Genomic DNA, 25,854 nt, shown 5'->3' with positions numbered 1-25,854 from the left:
GTAGCAACTTAACACCAGGTGGACTGCATGCCCCTCTGAAGCTTCTATATTATAAAATTAAAAGAAAAAAAATCAACTCAATTTATGCTATTGCTTTCAATTGACGCTGAACAGGACAGGAGTCACGTTACTATCTAGGGACAGCAATGTGTCAGAATAATTTTATAAAATCAACCAATTAACACGTGGAATTCCAAATGGACCTTTGACGGGCATCCAATGTAGAGTCGTGGAGTGCGACGAATGTAGAGTCCCGCAATATCATTAAAATTTCAATAAATAGTAAGTAAATCGATTTAATATACGGGGTATAATTGGCACCTGCCCTTCGATTAGACCCCTCTGATTAAACTCACCCTCCAAAATTTGACCACAACTTTTCCATTGTATTCCGTCCTGTCTCTATGACAACGCGTCTGTCTGTAGCCATGGCGATGCTCCGCCTATATACTAACCCCACATGTCATTTTGTATTGTGGGTCCTTTCAAGAGGATTCTTTTGTTATGATTTACCAATGTATAATTTAACGTTCATCTGTTTACTATAAGTAGTTTTGAGATCAAAGTCTATTATGTAATAAAGAAGAAAAAAAGAAAATAAATGTAGCTTTTTAGTAAAAACGTTATAATTTTGGACATAACGACACGTAATGTTTGGTAAGTTTACCAGCTTTTATAAATTAGTTAATAAGCTTTAATTACGATTGGTCACGCAATCTTCTAACCGACATTATGCAACAATTTATTACTTTATGTTCTTATGTTTTTAACTAATATTCTAGCTATGTATTCAAGAATTATTTAATAATTAGGATTCGTAAGAGTATTTAATATTTGAACTATTGCAGAATTTACTTTCTCATATGGGCAAATTATAATATCTTTCCTATATGCAAGAAATAATTTATTTTCTATTTTACTTAAGATGATTTAAAGATAATAAATTCATGGTGTATACGCATATTATTATTTATTATTACAATTTATACATTAATTATTTTATTTTATAAAAGGTTTGTACTTCGATCACAAAATGAAATGATTATATTCGATGATAAAAATAAATATATAAAAAACTATAATGAATAATTTTTAAAGTAACGTAACATTGAAGTGTAATATGCACCACTATCTAATACTCAATAGTAATATTCTTTCTTATGTCGTATTTATAATTTTAAGCAAATAAATGTAGGTTAGAGATTGAAAGTAAGGCCGCTATATATAACGATTAAGATGTGGGGTAGGTAGCGGTTGGCACCGGAGACCGATCGTTTAATTTCCATATAATGGGAAACGGCGAGCTTTTCACTATCGCAATTGATCGCTGACCCACATTCGCTGGCCACCGCTGACCATCACTTCTAAGCAGAAAGCCGCACTGAAAACTATCCAACTAGCAAAAGACAGGGACTATTCTCACACTTTTGTTAATCTTTCGAATGTCATAGAGTCCTCTATGCTTCGACTACACTGAGCTGCTGTGTTTTGCTTTGGATGACGTGGTAATTGAAACATCATTTTCCGAGATATGTCAGCTCATGTAGGAATTAAATCTTATCTGGGGCTTATTACAGATGTCCATGGGCGGCATTAGACACATACTAACAGATGGACCATGATCGTCTGTTACTCCTATGTTATAAAAAAGCCTATTACTGCTTCACAGCATGTCCTTGATCTTCGCCCAGAGTAAAAGGGTTGTTAAATTTCACATTCCTTTGGAATATTTTTCCAAGAACTACATCTACATTTCTATGTTGCCTCACGATGATTTCATCGTTATTAACTAGTAAATGTCACACTCATGATATTGTTCTGTGGTCAGACTACTGGTCTCTGATGACACCCCAAAATGAGGATGATTATAACCCACACTAACCAGCTGGCGGGATGTGTCATCTTACGATGTTTTTAAGTTTTCATACATATTTAACACAAGCAAGAAGTGAACTTCACGCTAGTGTGTACATTAATTAGAATATTATATTGCAACGAGGTTTTGCCCGCGGCTTCGCTCGCGTCACGAAGTAATATTTTCATCCCCTATTTTATCCCTTTGGGGGTAGAATTGATCAAAATCCTTTCTTAGCGGATGCCTACGTCATAACATCTACCTGCATGCCAAATTTCAGCCCGATCCGTCCAGTGGTATTAGCTGTGCGTTGATAGATCACTATGTCAGTCAGTCACCTTTGAGTTATATATATTTAGAAGTATTTTTATCTTGCTATGAAATAATTATATGAATGTAATATTATATTCTCGCAAATAAACGGAATAGAATTGAATTAAGGGAAATGTAGTTTGTGTAAATATAACAAGGTTTAGTAGGTGCGTATCTACATGATGAATTCTGGTATTTTCACAGTTTTGTTTCCCGCTAAATTCCGCGTAATTGTTTATATGTAATTCAATGAATGTTATCGTTATGTTTACTAATGGGTTATTTACAATTATTAGGTATTTAAAAACTTAAATGAGGGAAATATCACATTTAGTGTATTATAGACATGTTTTAAAATGGTCCTCCTTTCTCCGAATGTTTGTAAGGGTATCTACATGTTTCCCTGATTAAATACACTACTACACTGCAAAGCAAGAGCACCTTCACCATTATTTTTTCACGATGTTGCTCTAAGCTACCGTTTCGCTATCAATTACAATCTTGACATTTATGGTTCGTTTCAAGTTAGGTCATCTAGATTGTGGCACTTGGTCGTTTCAAGGTAATCTTAATTTTGGCAATAAAAATATATTTAGTAGTTATACAATTTATGAGTCACCAAATTCTATTGGACTTTATAAATACATTCGTAAAAGTTTCCTTTGGAAAGTCTATTTTAGCGCAGTTGCCAAGTTTTCCTCAAAGGAGAGGCCCTAGAGTTAGGCGCAATCCCCTTTGGAAGAGACAGATTGAGGCCGAGATCCAGACTCATGTTGTCATACCCTTAACCTGTAAGTGCCTTGTTCCTGCTGAGCCATATCCGTGCTTGCCCTATGATCAACATCAAAGTTCTATACAAAAAAGAAATCACCGCGCTTTGTCGCCCTTGTTCGTCACACCGACTAGCACTAGCATTTAGCTTTCACATTAATTATGTTAGCATAGATATAACTATGTTACTGTATATGATACAACAATATAGACCGGGCTTGGAAGGGGCAACAAAGAAAGTAAGTTACTTAGCAAAATGAATTTATCTCTCAATAGCTCAACTATGTTCTAGCATCGGTTACGCATTTTCTTTACTGTGTCCACGTCAAAATCTTGGCATGGTGCACACGACGGGAAAGGCAAATATCGTGAGGTGGGAACTGGGTCGGCACTCGGCCTAGTTTGCTTATAATTTCGTTTAATTTATAGTTAATATAATTACCTCACATGCTCCACCTATGTTACGAATAAGAAATGTGTGTTAAATCTTATCGATGATGGTAACAAATTGCTTCGTTATTCCACGAGAAAACTAATTGCTTAGCGTTGAAATTATCGACAGGCTTTGAATATTATTAATTTCTTGAAAAAATCAGGTAAGTAACTATCTTATTAAGTACGATTACTTATTTTGCCTTTATATGGATAGTAAGTAGGTGATTTTAGATAGATAGATAGATAGATTATTTATTTCAAGAACTTAAGCAACAACAACAAATTATAACACACAATAAACAATGAAATCCAAAAATACACATATGGAAACACAAACTTAATTATGAACTTATTGACTAAATTTTCTTAAGAAATAAAATTACACAAAATATTAAAAAAAAAACTGAAAATAATAAAGTAAATTAAAAAATAAAAAAAAACAAACAAAATACATAATCGAGTGTTGCAGCTAAAGTCTGTGAATGAAGTTTTAGTTTTTATGATCTATTTTTGAGAGCACAACTGTTGTTAAATCTATCATTAATGAATGGATCCCTTAAGATAAAAAAATAATACTAACTTTTAGACGAAAGTATTCATCGTAGAACAAGTTTTATGACAAATTGAATACTCTGATAAAGGAGATAATTGTGCCTTTAATTAGAATCAATTAAAATTATCAGTAATAAATTTTTGTGTTCAATAAGGCACATTAACTCAGTAATGGAAATCTTAATTATACAAAGTCATTATGATGTCTACGAAATGTGCTACGATAAGCTACGAATTTCCAATTTAGGACTATCATGAATGAATAGTTATTACCTCATAATATGCTATTTATGATGTCTTTCTTTTAATTAAGAAATATATTTGTATACAATATTTTATGAAATATAAGATTTGTCTTGATAGCTTCAGTGGTCCTCAATATGTGATGTGAAAAAAAATCAGTTCAGGATGCCATTGTTTGAAGTTTTTCTTCGTAAATTGCAATATGGATATTGATTAAAAATGTTTATAATCAGTGTAATCCTGAAAAACAATGCAAAATATATAATATGTGCCAACCGCCCACACGTACTTTTTGGCGTAAGGTTTTTAATTTCATTCTGTTATATTTATTAACGGTTGTGTTCCCAACGATAAAAACTGTTACGACGTACATTTTACTGTATCCAATTTAGACTGGTTTCGATAAAACAATACGAATTCACTCCGGACCAAGCTATTGCAAATTAAGGGCAGTGGGTCAGTCACTATTCTTATCTTGAGGAAAGGAAAAAACATATTTTTGGGACTTTCCAAAGCAGTCTGTATTACGTACGTTGATGTATAAACAATACGGGCTTTACATAAGTACCTACCTATCAATTGTCTCAGCTAGTAATCGAGTCAATAAATATATTAATTCATTGTTTTATTTCCATTTTTTCTGCATACGATGTAATTAAATTTAATATATAATGAGGGCACATGGACGAACTACAACAATAAAGCACTAAAAAGTAAAAACTACAATAAAGCAATAATTTTATTGCTATTTTAGTGAACAATATAAATTTAAAAGTGGCGATTTTTATAGCTACAATAAAGAGTACCTAATTTAAAAAAATAATAAACAAACTCTGATTAGGTAGGAACCCTAAAATGTAAAGGCAAGAATAAGGTTTTATCGCTTGTTGTAAAATTCCTTAATGTTCAGTTCGGACCTCATCGGCAATAGTTTCCAAGGTTAGCCCACATATACAAGCAGATATCATCGTGAAGATAGACATATGGCCTTATTATATATAATATATTAGTTATTATAGAAGTACATAGGTACAAACTATTTTATGTTTTGTAGAGACCAGAGACTGGGTACCAGTTGAAGGTGGTAGAACCCTTTGTGGTTCGACTCCGGCGGTAGCACCACCACGCCTATTTCTGCTTATTAACAGTAGTGTTGTAGCGCTGCTGTGTTTTGGTTTGATGGGTGTGGTAAAAGAGACATATTTTTCCGACGCGTTCCAGCTTAGTCCTCAAGGGTAGCGGCGCATCTGTGTTTAACCTCAAGTAGGAATACCTAATCCTATCTGAGTTGATTAAATATGTCCATGGGCGGTAGTAACCACTTATCATCAGGTGGACTGCATGCTCATTTGCTACTCCTATATTACTAATATATATAAAAAAAAAACTTGTCTTTCAGAGAAAAGTAAGTTAACGTAATTCGCATTACAAATATATGGGTATATTTTTTATTTCGATAGGTACATAAAGATGTCTACATATTTTATGTTAGATATATGCAACGAAAATATTTTATGTATAACATTATATTAATATACCAACCTACCCGGTAGGTATGTATGTGCCATTTTGTGGATTAAATCCATAATGTCATAAAGTGAAAAATCAATTAATTGTCACGAGAGTTCATGTCTTTTGTGTAATTTAAATTAATTGCAAATATTCCAAGTTGTTTGTAAAGTTTCCTCACGCGCGAACACTCCTCTAAGTGTAGTCGTAAGTCAGAAGGCGTGATTACCATCGGGGTGGTGGCGTGCCGCGCTGACGTCACGCACCACTCCCGCATAACACAATAAGCAAGAAGCAGTAGCTTGCTTACTAGATTATGCCTACCTAATAACTGTAATCGCTGTTCCAGTTAAGTTTCACTCGGAGTCAAACTTTGCTGACCTTGGCGGAGACACTTAAATATCGCTAAGGTCAGTTAAGTTATACACATTAAAAGGTCATGAAAATTTGAGTCAAATTGATGATAATTATATGAATTTACGCAAACATTAGCAGAGAACTGTACGTAGACCTCGAGAAACGACTGGACTTATTATATTTAAGAATATTGTCTGAAGTTAGAAGGTTATTGATTGGTATAATAATTATAGGTATGTGGGTGTTCTTATTCTTCAATGGCAGTATTTTTCGTAATAATTGCTGATACCAACGTAATTAGTAAATATTTTATTAGCAAGTTAACACCTATAATGTATATGCACGTAGAACTCTATCAGCGACAAGTTACGACTTACGTTGTTCCTTATATACTTCGCAATTTTATTGAAACCGTTATAATTTTCACGACTTGGTACGTGTAGTTGGTGGCAATTGAGAATGGTGTCGATCACGTCGTTCGTAACACATTAGGACGGTGGACCCTTAGTCTACAAGACGCTGACCTGGTTTAGTGCAACGAGTTAGATTAGGCGCGGTAGGGCATTGCGTGCGCCCGCCCAGCACCACCTCTGTCCGAGCGGGCAGCGGGCGGCTCGTGGCTCGGCGACTCGCCGGTCAGTCGGAGCCTCGCGCCCTCCGCGCCCGCTCGTCGTAGCGCCTCGTTCTCCACTACCAACATACACATGGCACGCACGTCGCTCTAACTCACACGTTTGTTATGGAAAAGCGCACAGCCAGCGGCCGGGGCGAACCCATCCCGAGTATCCTTAAGAAGCCCAAAGATCGGCGCAAGGGCGACCTTGTTGACAAGAGCACTAAGATCAGACGTGAAAAGGCGGACGGATCGAAGAAAAGCGATGTGAACGTCCCGCTACCCCAGGGTTGTACACCTCTTATGTATGCTTGTCAACAAGCCGATTACAAGGGGGTCGTCGATTCACTCAATAAGGACGTGAGTTGATACCCTTCGTTGAATTTCAAATGACGCATACTATTTTGTTTACAAGCTACTTACGACGTTCTATCGTGGTATTGTGAATACACTTTCTTACACTCACACATTAGCGTTTCACCCGCACAGTGCGCTTTACAACATGATTCGGTAATTTATTAAGGTAACCTCAAAAGCAGAGCATAATTTCTGTCGTTATTTCAAAACGGTGTTTCAAGCGCACTTTATATATGGACTTATAATAATCTATAAATCACGAGAAGTCATATCGATAATGGTGTTGAAAAATGAAAAGGGTTGTTTCCAGTACTTTGCCGGGCACGCGATGTTACGCCGAGAGGCCACCCATCGCCTTGTAAACAACCCGTCAAACTGCGCTGAAAGCTTTCTGTCAATATTTTCGTAATTAGGTAGAAGTAAACAATAATAGAATAAAAGTGACCGTGGACACAGTTGTACAATGTGTAGTTTACTGTAACGTATTGTTTATTACTTATGTTCATATTTTAAATGTTTATCATAATTAAATATTATGAACAATTTCAATACAAAATGATGCATAATTTATCATTAAATTAAAATGATTTAGACGAAAAGCATCAAAGGGAGACGAAATATTGCATTGGGGGTAACGTGTAGAAGTCAATCAATAGATATCGAAACGGCGTACTAGAAGACATTTCCAAACCGCTAATGTCCCATTGAGTACCAGTCACGCTGCTCTGGTAACACTATTTTCTTTGTCTTGATAGAAGTCACCGTGAAGCTTGTTGTTCAATATTAAGTTTTATGAATTACAATCTTAGAATAGTGTGGAAGAATAGTAAAATTGTGAAGTTGGATCGATTGTTGTGGACACTGCTCTGCGATCTCTGGTCGGAAATGTATTAGGAACAATTTTAATCCTACTGCAAGGTAGGAATACATTAATGAGGCTGTTTAGTTTTGGCACCTTCATATATAAGTATATAAGTACCTATGTATGTACTTAACATTTATATATTATCTTTTAAACCTCTAGACGAACTTCTATACTTAAGCTATCGTTAGATTCGACTTTATAGTACAAGTGTTCTTAGATAGATGACATCAAAAAACAACTGAGAGATTATGCTGCAAAAAAGTTATAAAATTACGGATTAAATCACGAAGATACCAAAGAGATATTGTCTTTTCGTGCAGGCAGTTCTTCTGTCGACATCGTCTTTTTTTAAACGTTTTTATGTATTGTCCATTAGCCAGCATCGGTGCGCGTCCGTGACCGTGGTCTGCGGTGCGCGCTCCACTACTGCGCGTCGAGCGGCGCGGGCGCGAGCCAGGCGGCGCGCGCGGCGTGCGCGGACCGCGTGCTGATGGCCGCCCCAGCGCTCGCCGACGCGCGCGACGCGGACGGCCTCACGCCCCTGCACCTGGCCGTCGTGCACGGGAACGTACCCCTCGTGCAGACGCTACTCGCGGCCGGCGCTGACGTTAACGCCCAGGATGACGAACACCACACTGTCGTGCACTGGGCTACTGGTAAATGATCTCAAAAACAAATACGACCGCTCACAAGAATTTATTAGTAATGGTTCACTTACGTAATGTTTTAAACATACCGTTATATACCTACTAAGGCATATTTTTAAAGAGCAGCCACTATACATTAGAAATCCAGGAGAATTATTAACTGCTGTTTGTTTTATAAACCCAACGCGACGACGTGGCTGTGGCAAACCGCCGACGTCTCCGTATGTTACCAAGTGCAATAAGTTGGTTGAGATATATGGATAGAAATCGTTCTTGTTTCTTGAATTTTGTGACCATTTATTCTTGTTTTTGATGCAAGATTTATAGAGCACGAGTTTCCATTGCAATGGCGTTTATTAGGTAGAGTTCTTATGACCATTGTGAACCCTGCGATCTATATATGCTTGTCATCCCGTCCAGATTAATTAATTTATTTACAAGAGCAAAATAATACTTGTTGCTGCCGTCGTAATTACAAACTTACGACAAATAACTTTCAAGTGTAAAATTAGTACTTAATCGGTATTCACAAACGCCGCGGTAAGTGATTTAAAATATTGTTTTGGTCTTATCAAGCAATCGTTCCGACCGCTATCGGGGATCATCATTAGACGAGTTCGCGGAGTGAGCCGTTATCTGCGGTGTCATTCCGCGGCCGGCGGTTGCTCGCATTATCGCCACATCGCGCGATCTGACGGCCCCCTTGCACGCTACCGATTAGTTTCCCACAAACCCTCGTGCCAATACACCACCTGACTGTCTAGCAAAACCAACAAAATAGTCACTAAAGACGCTACTTCATTGCTCTATGGAGTCATGTATTACTTACCATTTACTTATTTATGAAGTAAAGATTAAGAAAATTGTTATTTATTACTCTTATGAATAATCTCATGTACTATATTTTTCTACGTCGAAAAAGCAAGCTGCTTTATTCTTCATTGGTCTTGTCTGGAACGTAATAGCGTAAAAGGTCAAAGCTGATTAAAATAGTAAAATACGTGACGAAATTATCAGCCTTATCATATTATTATGGTCTGCCAAATGTTTACATAACACCCTTGGATTTTTCAATAATTAGGTACTAGATAAAAACTAGATTGTCGATAACAAATTTCTAAGACTACATTGCGAAAAAAATTCGAATTTATTCAAAAGTAACTTGTATCAAACTTTTGAATGTGTAATTGAAGTGATATACTTAAAGTTTGAAGTAGGACACCATAACTCGAACCTAGGGTCGCTTTCCATCTGTATTACACTATAAGCGATTGCAATTCGAGGCCGTTCAAACTGAATATCGTGCGGAAATCCTCCGTCGGATGTCGGCTAGCGGCGACCTTGCCGCTCTCCATATCAATAGCTTTTGTTTCATTATAATCAAATAGCTAAACAATATTCAACGGCCGTTTTTCATCGAGTTTAGCCCGTGGCTTCATTTGGGTTCACCAATTTTCGTTTTTCAGCTACCATTTAGAAGCTGTAAATTAAGTAAGTACTTGTACTATTTTTGTGTTAACTATGATACTCCACATATTTTTTGTATCACTCAGTGAGAGTCCAAAAACAAAGAAAGATCCTAAAAATAAAAAATTGCGATTCGCTCTCGCACTGGCTTCCCTACTATCGTGATAAATATGTTTATAGCTATATATTTCTTAAATGTGTTTTTAGTATTTTCATCATAACACACAGCTGCAGATGTACCTACATGCACTGTGAAAGTGTCTACGTACCATAGAAAAGAGAACTGAAACTCTGAAAAATACCGGTCTATTGTTTATTATTGTGCTCTTGTTTTTACCCTTTGAGTACAGCGCCTAATCAGGTAATATTAAAAAAAAACTCTAATACCTCAACAGTCCAAAATATTATGTTAAAATACTTACTTTAGTAGAATTATGCATCAAATTTGTGTAGAAACATCATAGTTACGATTTGAACATAAACACATTTATCATATTTCAGAAGCCGTATATTTATTATAGACATTACTCACGATGTAAATTGCCGCAGCATGAATTTCGTTGTGGGTGGTGAATAGTGGTTGGTTAAGGTGGTATGCGGGTATGGGGGTAGAACTCGTCCAGTCTGGTCAGTTATTGAGCGTGGAGCAAGGCCAAGCCCTTGAACTCACAAACTGCGTATAACTATCTAGAATCTAACGTTTCGGAGAATTAGGACGGCAAAGGTCGCTTACTGATGACTCGGTGTGGGTCGAAGCCCGATTTTATCAGCATGTTATTTTTTTCTTACAAAACAAATAAAACTGGCATCATTTTCCTTATGCTTATCATAACAATAATATACTTCAATTAGAATAACAAAAAAATACCAAAGTTAAAAGATTCTACTCTTTATCATTTTTCAATACAAAATAAACTTCTACGTACTTACTAATATAACTTTTTATTAAGGTGTTTTTAGTAAACTGTTATTAAAACAACCAGAATCTATTCAGACATTAAAATTCGAAGTATGAATTGATTATTTACAATGTTAATAGTTGGACTTATTATTTAGATACCAGCCGTTTGTACTAAAATAGATGCTAGATCATTTTTATATGTGTTTCTATTATTAAAGTGTAGACACTCATTGTGATATATATTATGAATATAGGTATTACGTAAAATTTACTTTGTTGTTCCTAATTCTTGAAAACTGCAGCTATACGTTACCTCATTAATCAAAAACTTAGCTTAATACGGAATAAGTTCTCACGTAAAAGTAATATAGGAAAGTCTTTGTAATATTTAATTTAATGAGACTATAAGTAGTTTATCTGACATTATGTTTGGCTTTGCCGGTGCTGTCAATGTATGTAGTTGGTATGGTACAGTCCGCGCCAAACTTCTAGTCCGCTCTGAAATTGTTGCGCGCTGGTTTAGTCAGAGAGCCAATGCGGTCGAACACAACTACAAGCATATACTCCATAGCAAGAGTGCACTAATGCCTCGTGCGAGAGCTGGCAGCGGGTGCCGTAGGGTCCCGCGCTGTCTTCGTTCTGCTAATATGTACAAGTTGCTGTTGCGACGCGACTCGTTTCTATATTCAGAGCGGATTAGAAGTTTGGCTCGGAGTGTATAGTGTTGTATGGTGTCAGTGTGTGGCGAGGTGGGTGCGCTGCGGGCGGTGCTGGCGGCCGGCGCGGACGCGGCCACGCCCGACCAGCACGGCGGCTACCCGCTGCACTACGCCGCGCAGATGTGCGGCGCGCCCGCCGCCACCGATCACCAGGTACTATTCATACACAAACATGCAAACAATCGAAGGGATAGAGAAACACTTTTTCGCAAGAACTGCTCTACGACCCTCCGTGGCCCAATTTGTTTACCTTCGAAAATGTTATCATTAATCCTCCTTTCAAGAGAGAGATTCAAAATTTATTGACTTGTAGGTATAATATAATATGATTTTTCTATGTATATGTCGGAGAAGGACGGCTCTCATCGACATCATTGATAGAATCTATGGGTTTTGTGGGCGTTATCATAGGGTAAATGCAGGCACAAATACAGTAATCACAGTATTTATTGTTCTTAACATTTATAACTTCGGATTTACAAAATAACTATACTATACTACTACTATTACTTTACAAACAAAGGATTTGAGCAGCAGCTTCAAGGTAGTGACTACACGCTCCAAAGCACAACGAAATAATGATCCACCTCGATCACTCACATCAGTTCTTATCTACGAGTATGTTTCCCCACCGCGCCGCCACATACCTCGACTCCACCAGAGACCTCTTAAAGTCTCTGCTCTGATTCTAATACAAAAGCTATACAATGACTGTTAATTATAATTTAAATCAATTAACCCTTCGATTGATCAAGTACGAATAACATTACTAAAATACTAAAGTAACAGTATAGCTAAAGCTATATTAAATAACTTTGACTCTTCCTCCGACATATATAATTAGTAAACGAGTATTGATTTTCTTTCTTTTAAAGTTACTTAATATCAAATAAAATGTTTCAATTTGTATTTTTTTTAATATAATAGAGTAGCAGACTAGCATGCAGCCCACCTGATGGTATGTGGCTTCTGCCGCCTATGGATATCTCTAATCAACCCCAGATAGGATTAGATTCCTACCTGAGGTCGGCCACAGATGCATCGCTACCCTTGAGGTTAAGCGGGAATGCTTCGGAAAAGTAAATCTCCCTTATCACACCCTTACAACCAGGATACAGCAGCGCTTTACTTCTTCTGTGGTGCCGCCGGAGTCGAACTACAAAGGGTTCTACCAATTACAATTTAATAACGAGCTATGAGGTGATGTTAGAGTCGAGGGGCAGCGCTGGAGGTGCTACGAGCGCTGGTGAAAGAGGGCGGCGCGCGCGTGGAGGTGCGCGACGCGGACGGGCGCACGCCGCTGCTGTGGGCGGCGTCCGCGGGCTCCGCCGCCGCCGTGCTCGCGCTGCACCAGGCCGGCGCCAGGGTCGACGATGCAGACAGGTTAGCGACTTTAATTCACTAATTTCTCTAACTAGTGCGAGCTTGCACAGGGAACGTAAACAAGATCCATCGCTAGTGTTCCCTTTCGTAACGTGACATGAAATATACTTAATTGTGTATAGTTAAAAGTGTCAGTCGTTAGTTCTAGTATGCGGAAACCCATGTCATAAATTAGCATGAAAACTACTTCGTAAGAATTCGCTTCCATCGTGTATGATGAATGATATGCACCACCGTCAGTTACGTATCTTATTTACCAAATAAATATTATGATTTACGACGCGTTTTCCTTGTAGCTGCTACTATGATTCAATTTGTCATCATACATTTGCATATGTAAAGAAAACTGGCAAGCTCTTTGTGGTCACGTTACATAAGTCCGACGGTGCCAAAAAGTTTGATACAACTGATGAATGACCTATGTTGTTACTCGTTTTAGCTATATTATAATTATTATGTAGTTGCTGCACTTTATAATTTATTCCACTAGCAATTATTGCTACACAATGTAATATCAAGCATTTTGAAACAGAGATGGACTGACAGCGCTACACTGTGCGGCAGCAAGAGGTCACACGGAAGCACTTGAAACTTTAGTAGGGCTGTGCGGAGCCCGTGTTGACGTAGCGGACTCCCATGGCTGCACTCCGTTACATTACGCAGCGGCTCTGGGTCATGCTGATTCTACTTCAGCTTTGTTAGTACACGGAGCAGATGCGCACCGTCAAGATCGAAGGGGCCGCAGCCCTGCTCATACGGCTGCAGCGAAAGGACAAATTGAGACCGTGAGAATTCTTGGTCAGTATTCAATTATTAAATGTTACATATGGCAAAATTACTGTACTATGCACTAAAATGTTTACTGGTTAGTTTTGAGGCATTGAATTTAGAATTATATTTCAGGGGCGAGGGGTGCGAATTTATGGTTACGCAATTCAAAAGGCGATTTACCGTTGCATGAAGCAGTAGCCTCCGGAAGGAGAGAACTGGTAAAGTGGCTCTTAGATGGAAGACCTTCTCAAGTTAATGCAACGAATCACGAAGGCCGGACACCGTTGCACATCGCTGCCGCTACTGACAATGCAGATTTATGTCGTTTATTATTAGATCGAGGAGCCGATGTTAATCCTGTTGCACGATCATCAAAAAATGAACCTTTAACGCCTCTAGATTGTGCTACCACTCGTGGTCATCGCTCAACTGCTAAATATTTACAAATGCACGGTGGTTTGCCAGCATCAAAACTCACAAATACACAAATCGTAGTTGATGGAGCCCAAATAACAGCATTGCCTACAAGAAAAGTAACAAGTACTAAAATTGATGTTCGTGACAGAATTCGTATAGAAAAACGCGAGGTAGTTGAACTTTCAAGTCCAGTACAAGAAAGACGACATATAAGAGGTAGTGATGCTCATTCCGAAAGCGACTCATCCTCAGAAAATCAAAAAAACAGAAGGAAATCTGAAGATAGACGTCCAGTAAGATATTATGACAGAAGAAAAAGAGTTATTGAGAAACAAAAGAGTTTCAGTGATGGGTATGATACAGAATTTGAAAAGTACTGCAAAGAAGACCGTTATAGGCGGAAACATAAAAAACTACCTCGTCAGAAAAAATGTAGATCAAAAAGTGAACCATCACGACGAAGCAAGAATAGTGCAAAAGCTCATAGACGATATCGATCTAGTTCAGAAAGTTCTTCAGACTCACAAAGTTATACGGAGAGGAAAAAATATAAACGAAATCGAAAACGTGGTAAGCGAAGATATAGTAGTACGAGTGAAAGTAGTACTTCAGAATCTAGCGACAGACGCAGTACTAAGCGTAGAGGGAAAAAAACTTCAATTCATATAGAAAATGATGATGAGAAACAAAGCGTTAATATAATCAAATATAAAAGTGCGGATACTGTCCCAAGTACTGAAACTGTTGAAAATATTGACGCAAACACTTTGAATGTTACGCCTTCAACATCCGTCGACCCAGAACGTAATAAAGATATTCATTCAACTAAAAGTAAAACTCATAGTGAAACTGAAACAGATACTTTATCTGTCAAAACAAACATGGTAGTCACTGAAGCACAAATACATATGGAACGTGAATCAAGTCAACATGGTAGTTCTGAACTAACAGTAACAGTTGACTCATCAAATAATGTTTCCATAGAAGCTACCAACCTAACAATATCTCAAAAAGAAACAAGTCAAGAAACTAAATCAGAAATTCAGGTTGAGGACACGAGTTCAAAAGATAAAGATGAGATATCTAAAACTGAGACAGATTCAGAACCTAAACTTGCTGATACATCAGAAAATATAAAAGATAAAGATGAACTTAAAGATAATATTCCAGCGGATGATGAAATCCATAAAACGGAATCGCTGTCTGGTACAAAAAAAGATTCAGAAATAACAAGTAGTGCAGAGAAATCTGAGGAAAATAACAAAAGCCTGGATACTGCTGCTGAACAAAGTGCGGACAAAGATATAGATGATAATATTAAGACCAGCATTGAAATGCAAACAAAGGACTCGACACCAACCGATGGCGAGCTAACTCGTAAAAGATCATTTCAAGTTTTGTCTGGCCCTGAAGATTTATTAACAGAAACTAAAGAAACTTCAGTTGAAAAAAAGATAAGTTTGGATGAAACACCTATAAAAGATATTTCTCCGAGTGTATCTTTTGCAAATAAAGATGAAATAATTAACATAAAAGATTCAGACACTATTTCAGATCACTTAATGGGTGAACAAGTAAAACATTCTGAAATAACAGAATCTAATGGATCAGGAGAAGGAGAACTGCGAGATTCAGAAAAAAAAATTGATGATGCTGAAGAAAAAAGGGAAGAATACGCAGCTTCTGCTGGAAGTAGTGGTGACAATACGCAAAGTACTCATAAAGGAATTGTTACAATATTTGATGAAGAAGTTCCCGAGATAGATCGTGCTGTTCAACAAGTTATTATGCAAGGTGGATCCGAAGAATTCGATTTGTCGCTATCGCAATCTTCACCAAGACGTACCCGTAAGATCTCAAAAGATAGCCAGGCAAGCAGCAGAAAAAGTAGCATATACGAAACTGAAAGTTATAAAGTATTATCTGAGTTTGCTCCTACGAGTGAAGTTTCCACAGGAATACTTAAAAAATCTAGTAGAGCAGATGAAGGGTCCGCTGAAGAAGACAAAGATACTATTGCTGGGGCACATTTTTTCAGAGACAATTCGCTAGGTAGAGTTCCCAGTGTGAGTGACAACGAAATATATTATACACATTCCGAAGCTAATGGCCGTCGTAAACGATTTCGAAAAAAAGGAAGAACTAAGAGCCGCATTACTATTAGATCTAAAAGTGAAAACTCTGAAAGAGGATACGAATCTAGTGGACTGATGGACTCGGGGTTTGAACCAAGCCCCAGGCCTGCTCAACGTCTTATCATGAGCCCACGTCTTCGAGCATATTATCAACAAAGAAATGCAACTGGAAGATTTTCAGGAAAATCTGACAGTAAAATTCCTGTCCGGAAACCGGGGGATAAAAATGCCGTAGATATGACTTCTGTTACTCAACGCATTCAAACTAACATGCGGAGGTTGGTTAAAATTATTTTTGTTTTTTTATAAATTTAAAACTACTTATATATCATTCTACTAAATATACTTTCTGATATACTTTCTGTTAGTAGATTGAAAGGATATCTAGAAATTTAAATATGACAATCATAATTTTAGGTACTACTGCGAGAGAAAGATATTTCAACATTTATTGGAATTGAAGCGATTACAAATAAGAACAAGTAAAGCTAATGAAGCAGTTTTGGTGAAGAGAGCAATAGACGAATACAATAAGTCTAGTTTATCCAATGTCGGATTAGGACCTTACAACAGCCCAGATTTCTCATTTAGCAGCTTTGAGAAATTTTTATACGAGAGCTTACGGAAACTACAGAAAAGTGGAAAAAGGCATTTAGACAACTTACCGGAAAAACCGATCGATTTCGACTACGGTGAAAGCGAACTATACAAAATGACTGGTATTCCGGATAACCCTTGTCTGTGTACTAGCAAGACTCATCGATGCTATCACGCCGTACACGCATATACTGGCATTCCATGTTCCGCTTACAGTAAGTACATTTAGCTAAATCTGTTACTATATTTTTTCTATAGCATTATCTAACCAGCTATTCAAAGTTCCTTACAGATGGAATCATCATACTATGCCGAAGCCTGCAACAGCTGGTCCGCCGAAGAAAACGAAAGGCTTCCTGCCAAAAATTAACTCCAAACCGCCCTCTGGTTCGGGGAAAGCACATGTCACTTTAGAAGTGTCCCATGGGTCTGAAAAGCAACTGATAGCTTTACCCGCTGAACGGCTGGATAAGAACAAGAGATATTATGTGACATTTACTGTAAAAGGATCCGAACCTCCTTCGGATAATGATAACACATCCCCCAAGTCACCGCCTAATTCCAAAAGCGTGCGAAGTGGCTAAATTGTATGTACCTGCATTAATTATATACTAAAGATGTGTTGTGTTCGTAGATATACATGTATTTATACATTTATACTCCATATTTTTTTCTATTTATTATTTTCTTGTTGTTTAATTATAAAGTGTACTTAATGATACCGTCCATTTCTTGATACTAAAATAAAAGTATTTTTTTAATTGTAGTAAGTAAATAAATGTAATAATTAAATATATTACGAATGATAAATTATGGAAAAAATAATAAAAAGTAATAAATTGATTATATTACGCGTAATAACGCAAGTATAAACTCGTATTAATCAAACCACATGCAATGATAAACTTTTATATCATTGTCTACGCGTGACGTTATTTCACAATAAAGATATTAAAAAACATAAATTTGACTTCAAAATCACAAAAGTTCATGATCCCGTTAAAAAGGTTATCTTTACGATAAGTTTTCTTATCACTTTAAAAATTATGTTTTGTGCCTATCAACCGACAAGGTTTCTATTCTATTGCAAAACGGAGCTAAGTACCCAATATGCCTGTTTTGTAAAAAGTTAAAATTAGTCTTCCCGTTGTAATGTCATAAAATAAAGCATAAAATACCCGATCCACATGTATTTGTAAGAAAGTTGTAGAACATGCAAATATTTTGAAAAGTTAAGCTTGGATAATAATATTTTCAATTACATACCTATGAGAATATTATGAAGTTATTAATGTGATGTTTATTGTTACATGCACTGTAAATCAATTGTAAAACGTGTCCACAATTTGTGTAGAGTTTTATAATAAAGAAATTAATGTCCAATTTGTGTTCATACTTATTTTATCATAAGATACCTATTTCTACCTCTATCAAAGCTGTTAATCCAATATTTTTTGTATACTACGATTAGTTTTATTAGTAGTTTACAGAGCCATTAATGCGCTATAATTCCTTTACCTAGTCAAATATTACTCTTACAAATTTTAACCAACATTTTATTAAACTTGTTCAGTGCTAAAAGCAAGACATTTATATCTTTAACACATTTATTAGTCAATATAATATTAACATAATTAATACTAGCTATATGGTTATCGATTAGACTCCGAGTAGTAGTGCGACGCCGGCCAGCGTCCAGCGCGTGGGCTTGTCCTTCGTCTTCAGGTTGAAGGTCCAAACGAACGTTGGTCCTCGCATACTGTGAACACAAGTACAAATATTTCAGTCACTACAATGTTTCTAAACTATGGCGGTACCTACTTATTTTGTAATTTGTTTTCAGTAAATACCCAAAGAAAACTCTTAAAATTCTACACTCACAGCTCCGCAGTAGGATTCCGTGTATCGTGGTTGCTATGGACACACACAGAGACAAATACGCAAACACCCAGACCCAGAAACAGAAACCTAAATTCATCATTCAGATATCTGTCTGGCCGGGGATCGAACCCGGGACCCCCTGCGCGACAGACCGGCATGGTGACCGTTCCGTCACGCGGGACGTTAATATACAACAAAAATAATCCTGGTGATTGAAACTAAATTACAAATTCTACTCGAAAACTTAAGTAGTTGTAGATCTCATATAAAATCAGTGGTTATAAAGACAATAATTAATAATAGTATAATCAAATTTTGTATTATTAATATTATAATAATATTTCTTAATAAACTAAATAAGTAAATAATAATCTATGTAGATTTACCTAATAATACACGTTACGTACATAATTTCTGCCTTGCGGTTTTTGAGTACACATGAATGTCATAGATTAACAGCTGGTGTGATGTCGATGATGTCATTATTGTTATTAATAATTTAAGAGGTTCAACGCGGATTCGTTCGCGGATATTTGGTTTTTATTATATTTTTGGAATAAAAGGTCAGGAATTCCAGTATTTTTTTCTTCGTAAGTGAATGTCTTGTCTACATGCTTTCAATAATTTCATAGCTCAACAGAATGACTTATGATTTTTTGAAAATGTTGTTTATATAAAAATATTGTTTTTTAATAAAAGGAAGTAACATTAATATATGTTCTCTTCCGTCCATGCATATAATATCATATCACCGACATTGACTGTTACAAAGTTACACAACGGCAGTTATAAATAACACAAACACGCGTGAAGTGCGATAAAAGTTACATTATACATTTAGGTACCCCTATGGAGCTTGTATTAAATCCACTAAATAGGATTTCTTTCATTTCTTTTTTTTTTCAATGAAGCAAATCAAGCAATCTTATTGTTGTATGTCACATATCCATGATCTAGTTACCTAACACATATCTGGTGGAAAGGTGAAAGGAAGGAAATAAAGTCGCGTTCACTGCATATCCAGCGTAACGTGTGAAATGCTTCCAACAACAATACCAACAACAACGACAACAAATACTATTGTTGATCGAAGGTGAAACGTCTCTTCACCCTTACCGCAATGGAGGTGTAAGGTCGTCGGAGGCCCGGGGCGGAAAGTTGAATAGAGGCCCCCAGTGTAAAAAGTTCGCCTGTGATTCGGTGACCTGTTTTTTCGCTGACTGATACACATTTCATGCATTGTTTGGTTCTGACGATTTTTTTAGTAACTGTATTTGGAGGCCCCATCGGAGGCCCGGGCCGGGAACCCCCTTAAGCTAGAGCTTACCGTATCTTGTACACGGGACACTCGTACACGTTGCGCGTGTCCTGCTTGTCCTGCGTGACCGCCTTGATGTAGATGACCGGCATGATGGGGAACAGCTGAGCTTACCGTATCTTGTACACGGGACACTCGTACACGTTGCGCGTGTCCTGCTTGTCCTGCGTGACCGCCTTGATGTAGATGACCGGCATGATGGGGAACAGCTCCATCATCCGCGACTCCACGATGCCCCCGGTGGCGGTGTCCCAGCGGGCACCCTCCATGTACAGGCCGTGGATGTTCGCGCCTTCACGGGGTGGTGCACTAGAAATGCAAAAGTATCATCATCATCATTTTCTGTTTATAAGATTGAAGTAGCAAGCGAGTATTCAGCCAACCTGATGGTAGAGAAGTCACTGCCTTCAATAGGTACATGTTACTCTCTCCTTTTAGAACACGGGATTAATGTGTTATGAAGTGATCGTAGACGTATTACCACTCTTCATGGCTAAGAAGTCACCTATTTTAGTTTTAAGAAACAGCTGTCAGAAACAGAATCATATAGAAATAGATGTATGGCCTGGCCTTGGTATTTCCTACCTGATAGTGGTTCTTCAGTTAACATCATATCGTCATCATTTTATTTGGTCTACTGTTAAATCGGGCCTTCTCTCAGGATGAAAACATTTTTTCTACATTATTTATGTTAATTAATAATAAAAATGTTCAGGTAAAATGTACCTTGACCTTAATACATATTTAAATATATGTTAAAAATTGCGATCATGCTTATGAAAAATTTCAACGTCATATTGCATGTTTTCTGGGACCGTATGAATTGCACACTTGGAGGTCAAGTTATAGATATTCATGTGGGTAAATATAATTTTAAATTTCCTTATTTTAAAAATGTCGCATGAAAACCTTTTATATTTTATAATACAAGGTAAATCTTTTAAAAGGACACATATTCTGAAAGTACGTCAGCTATTACAAGATATGAGTATTAAATGTAGTCTTCAGGCGATTGAGAGAACAAGCTCCCTATTTGGGAAGAAAACTATGTACATTTTATCGTTTCTCTACCCTGAATAGTAAATCATAAATCAAACCCAATTCATAGTTATTTAGGCTCAGTTTAAAACATGCTACTTAAGAAGATCTGAAACAACGAAATCAGAAATGACCAGAAATAAACTTGCGATCCGACATTACAGAAACCTTTACACCAAAAATCCTTTATCTCACTTGAAATCGCCCCGTCCTTTCTTGGTGACGTCACAGTTGAGGCACATCTTGTCGAGTGGCCACTCGTTCTTGCGCGCCGTTTGTTGCATGATGGCCGTCAGGAACGACTGCGGGTTGAAGAACCCGGCCAGCCACACCGCGGCCGGCAACTGGACAAAACAAACCATAATCTTTAGTGCTCTTTATTTACTTACTAGCTGTGCCCCGCGGTTTCACCGGCGTTAAAAAGAAATAAAGCGAGTGAAACCGCGGGGCACAGCTAGTTCTAAAATATAAGTAACCTTAGTTAGGCCCGTCAAAATATGTCCAGCCATTTCAGAGATTAGCCGGAACAAACAGACAGACAACCGTATGTATGTATATTCATATGCATGTCGTAAAAAGCGATTATTTCAATATTAAAATCAGACACTCCAATTTGATTTATATGTATAGATTATATTTAAACATTACATTACAGTTTTAATGATTATTAAATTATAATTATCCTTATTATCATCGTCATTATCACTTCACTTCTATAATAATCAATATGGCCGTTACCATCCCCATCTTACTCGTTATATCAACGTCATCATCATAATGATATCAAACAATACTGTCGCACCGTTTGCCATGGATCAGTATGTGTAAGTCGGCAGTGTAGTTCGATCAGATTTCAGGTATAGCCGTTATGCCATCCCTGACTAAATTGGAATGTCTTATCTCTCCTATCTCCTCATCTAATCATCAGCAGAGCTTAACTTTGTGTCATAAGACAGGAATATATATGCCGGTGTTGCTTCCTTGAATTTAAGCACTAAAAGTGGCCTTATGAGTATAGTAGTATAGGAGGTATAGACATATTTCAAACACTCTTTAAATTTATGAGGAGAATTATTAACAAAAAATCAGGTTTCTTCAAGATTTTTTTGTTAAACAAGTGAACGACCACATTAATTTCTAAACATATCAACATGTCTTTTATAAAAAGATAAAATAGAATTATTTAATACATCACATACTAAGCAATTATGCAAATACTAAACACATAATTCAACCTTGACCAAACGATTTCATGAATAATCAAATTAATCGTGGTGTAGCGAGGCTCGCTAGTAAATGGAAAATGAATTATACACACAAAGAAGAGAACAACACAAAATACAAAATTGTTAATTAGAAATTATACAAACAAAAAAACAGAAGAGCAAAAATCTAAGACGAAACACTTAAATAACTGCTCCGTCGAATGACAGTCAAGAGAGATTCGTCGTGTAAGTAATTAATGACATTTGAGGAGAAACAGTAGTTATATTTTGTTATCCAAAATAAACTAATGCAGCAAGCAAAGGTCAATTGAATCGAGCAAGGTATAGACGTTTGGAAATTATTTGGCCCGTAACACATATCTCCATTCCGATGGTTCCCCAAAAATTTAAAAGCAACTTAGAAGAAAATTAGCTTCGAAAAAATAACATCCTAGACAAAAGTCTTTTCCGGAATAACTTAGTTCAAGGTTACCAGAGACCGTTTCTTATCAGCGCTAATAATTTGCAACAGAATTGATTATACATACATTAAAGTCTCCAGACCAGTTCTCGAGCTCGACGAGCCGGAGACATAGGTCAGAGAACCAGGCGGCGAGGCCGAGCAGGCTGGGGTACGCCAGCTTCGTCCACGAGTCCGGCACCTTGTCCATGAATAACGACTCCATCAGCTTCTCCATGTCGCTGCTTATTGTTAACTCTCCCTTGAAAAGAAATAGTATTATTTCTTTATTTCAATGCTTTGGTTTAATTTTTTATACATAAGTTCTTTATAAAGACATACTCGTAAGTATATTTGTATTGTATATAATTATTGTGTTGTCTAAATAAAGGCTTGTCTAATAAAAATTAAGAAGTAAGTTTATCACAAAACGACAAATATCTAACTTTTTTAATAGAGATTACAATCCAAATGTCGTAATTCCATTTTAGCTCGCTCCGCATAATGTGTGTTAGCAAGAAAAATACAAAAGATGTCATTTTCAATTACATTCTTTGTAGACAACAAGTAATACGGGTGATACAGGTAGTAAGACGTGTTCATTGTAAATTGACATAAATATTAATATACTTACTAATGTGACTATATAAGTAATTATTAAATTATAATTTATTAATTTGTATTTTAATGATTAATCTATTTACGATTGAACGTTTAACGATCTTTAAATAATTTGTGTTCTATAATATAATACTTAAGTATAAGCAGTGATGCACTGGCTAAGTGCACTGGCGCTCCGTTGGGGGGCTCGAAGTTGGAACCCAGGCACGCACCTCTGATTTTTTTTAATTATTACGTATATTGTTATACGTTTATTGCGTATAAGACATAGATTATCACTTTTGCTAAAACGTTGAATCAAAACATCTTAAAAATACATACGACTGAGAGAGAATGTAATGACCACATTCGCTAGGAATGGTTTGATCAGAATATGACCCAGCATTAGCCGGAGTTCCTGGCTTGGGTTGGGTTGGGTTTCTGGGGATTACCTTCAAACCGAGTTCACACTCCTTGAGCGACCTCCGTATCTCCCCCATGAGCTTGTTCATGCGCTCGCACTCCTGCAAGGCGACTATCGTGTACGGGGTCAGCTCCTCGACCTTGCCCATCAGCTCTGCCAAGTTGAACGGTTCAGGCACTCTATCCAAGATATCGTCCAGTATGTATCGTATCTAAAATGAATTTGAAAAGAGAATGATGGAAGTATGGTTTATTATAATGAGTTGTATGAGTACGACTACGAGTACGAATATTTTGAAGACTTGGGATCAATAATAGTTATATTAGTAGAAATAGCAGTACTTGTAATGATTATAGGTGGATAGGAAACATGTCATGGATAATTATTTAATCATATAATTACAATAGATTAATAACAAGTTTGTTACAATTTAAAAATATTATAATAAAAATAATTTATACTCACTATTTCTTCTTTACTTGCTCCGCCTCCAGCTTGAGCTCCTGTATCTCGAGGTTGCATTTCAAATACTACCTATGTTCAAGAATATAAAACAATAAATAAGTTAGAAAAAGCTAAAATTCTATTCTAAGTAAACCTTGGTTATCTGATTAATTATTTGTTGAAAAAATTAAACTTCACCTTGAACAAGCGTTCCGATACCGTAGTCAGGTAACCAATTTCAGCGTTGGGGTGGAGCCCATACAGATAGGGCGTTTCGTCTGGCAAGCACTCATCTATGTACTGATGATAGCCTACATAATCAGAATTTGGTGGTGAAATGAATCCTTGAGCCAATTGCAATTCACCATCAACCTGAAATTTAACGAAGTTCACTATTAATATTTAGTTCAACTAGAGCTACAAGGGTAACACTTTCTATATCCTATTGTTGGGCTCGGATAAAAACATGTCTTTACCCGTACTACGACCACAGATTGAAAGACAATTCGAATAGGCAGTAATTGTCAAATTTCGATCTGATTGATTTAATTTTTGTAAACAAAAATTAAATCAATCAGTTGTTACTTCTTAGTAAAGGATAAATATCTGAAAATTATCGATCATCTCACCAACTCAGGTTGCATGTATTCCAAGAGGAAGGTGCGACACAGCCTCCTGTCCCAGTCGTCGGTGATGTGCCCGCCGTACATGATCTCGCCGAACAGGTAGCGCAGATCCTCCCAGGGCACCCGGGGATTCGCCTCCAGGTAATTGTATAGCACGTACACGCAAATGGTCAAATCGCCAAAGTTGAAAGGGTATACCCTAAAATTGAATTAAATAGATTAAAGGGTGTTTTTTTTAATTATGAGGATTTAAGAAATTTTTATTTAAATTTAAATGAATTAGGCAGTAGTCTCCGCATTTACACGAAATTATACTTATGCGAAAGCGCGTAAAATCGAAAAAGAAAGAGATATTGTTAATGAGAAAAAGCTCCAAAATATATGTTGTTATTTTTTACATTTTTTTCTTATAGGTATGCCACATAATATGTAATATCTATACCTGTTCCATCCTTGAGGACCGAATTTGCGTCTTTCAGCAACAACAGCATGGAAATAGCATAGAGAGAACAAAATTGCTTTAAACTCGGCTTCTTTGCTGCACATTTCTAAAGTCTCCTGACTGAAGTTATCTAAAGCCTACAAATTAATATTAATCGTTAGTATAATTTTAAATAAATATTAATTTGATAAAAATATGTTAGAAAAACATGTAGATATTATACCTTGTGTAAATTTGCCCACATTCCAATAGGAGGCTCGTTGGTTATCTTGATCGCAGATTCCAAAATTCCCTGCGGAATGATGTGATACGCAGGATCGGCGGCCGGCTCTGCACTCAGGTATAATCTGGCAGAAGATAATTCTCATAATTATTCATTCTAACTACATTCTACTCACTAGATTTTCTCCAATGACTCCTCAGATGATAACATAATATCTATAATTTGTTTTAAAGCCATATAAGTAATGGTTTGAATTGTAAAACATATTATTCGCACTTTTAATACAT

At 36.7% G+C, this 25,854-nt stretch overlaps 2 protein-coding genes across 4 annotated transcripts in view; one reads left to right on the top strand and one right to left on the bottom strand.

The window, feature by feature from the left end:
* The first annotated feature begins 531 nt into the window (after window positions 1–531).
* LOC140742866 (uncharacterized) lies at window positions 532–17,627 on the top strand. 3 transcript variants are annotated; one of them, XM_073073906.1, is made up of 8 exons: window positions 532–657; window positions 8,246–8,525; window positions 11,623–11,756; window positions 12,814–12,986; window positions 13,519–13,784; window positions 13,890–16,587; window positions 16,727–17,121; window positions 17,189–17,627. In XM_073073906.1, exons 2-8 carry the CDS (start codon window positions 8,360–8,362, stop codon window positions 17,488–17,490), a joined length of 4,134 nt encoding a protein of 1,377 aa, XP_072930007.1. In that variant the 5' UTR covers window positions 532–657; window positions 8,246–8,359; the 3' UTR covers window positions 17,491–17,627. The 3 variants fall into 3 exon arrangements, with proteins under 3 accessions (XP_072930007.1, XP_072930006.1, XP_072930008.1); XM_073073905.1 differs by lacking the exon at window positions 532–657 and adding an exon at window positions 6,542–7,007; XM_073073907.1 differs by lacking the exons at window positions 532–657; window positions 8,246–8,525 and adding an exon at window positions 9,896–10,007.
* An 868-nt stretch (window positions 17,628–18,495) lies between these two features.
* LOC140742865 (dynein beta chain, ciliary) overlaps window positions 18,496–25,854 on the bottom strand; it is a 33,962-nt gene continuing 26,603 nt past the window's right edge. The window contains exons 73-82 of the mRNA XM_073073904.1: window positions 25,568–25,691; window positions 25,345–25,481; window positions 24,906–25,101; window positions 24,475–24,648; window positions 24,298–24,366; window positions 23,861–24,043; window positions 22,897–23,070; window positions 21,339–21,487; window positions 20,220–20,414; window positions 18,496–18,665 (exon numbers count right to left, since the gene is read on the bottom strand). Coding sequence (XP_072930005.1) covers window positions 18,566–18,665; window positions 20,220–20,414; window positions 21,339–21,487; window positions 22,897–23,070; window positions 23,861–24,043; window positions 24,298–24,366; window positions 24,475–24,648; window positions 24,906–25,101; window positions 25,345–25,481; window positions 25,568–25,691 — 1,501 coding nt within the window. The 3' untranslated portion in view covers window positions 18,496–18,565. The remainder of the gene's footprint in view (window positions 18,666–20,219; window positions 20,415–21,338; window positions 21,488–22,896; window positions 23,071–23,860; window positions 24,044–24,297; window positions 24,367–24,474; window positions 24,649–24,905; window positions 25,102–25,344; window positions 25,482–25,567; window positions 25,692–25,854) is intronic.

This window comes from Epargyreus clarus, unplaced genomic scaffold (assembly GCF_041222505.1).
Source record: "Epargyreus clarus isolate Ecla_fem2 unplaced genomic scaffold, WU_Ecla_fem_2.2 ptg000006l, whole genome shotgun sequence".
Lineage (NCBI taxonomy): Eukaryota > Metazoa > Arthropoda > Insecta > Lepidoptera > Hesperiidae > Epargyreus > Epargyreus clarus.
The sequence above is the reverse complement of the archived record's forward strand: the minus strand, read 5'-3'. Positions and strand labels throughout refer to the sequence as shown.

What these genes read in the sequence shown, in the direction of transcription:
- LOC140742866 (XM_073073905.1), top strand. Translation starts at nt 6,774, where the DNA reads ATGGAAAAGCGCACAGCCAGCGGCCGGGGCGAACCCATCCCGAGTATC. An exon ending in TCGATTCACTCAATAAGGAC is followed by an intron (nt 7,008 to 8,245) that starts GTGAGTTGATAC and finishes ATTGTCCATTAG; the next exon opens with CCAGCATCGGTGCGCGTCCG. An exon ending in AGGGTCGACGATGCAGACAG is followed by an intron (nt 12,987 to 13,518) that starts GTTAGCGACTTT and finishes ATTTTGAAACAG; the next exon opens with AGATGGACTGACAGCGCTAC.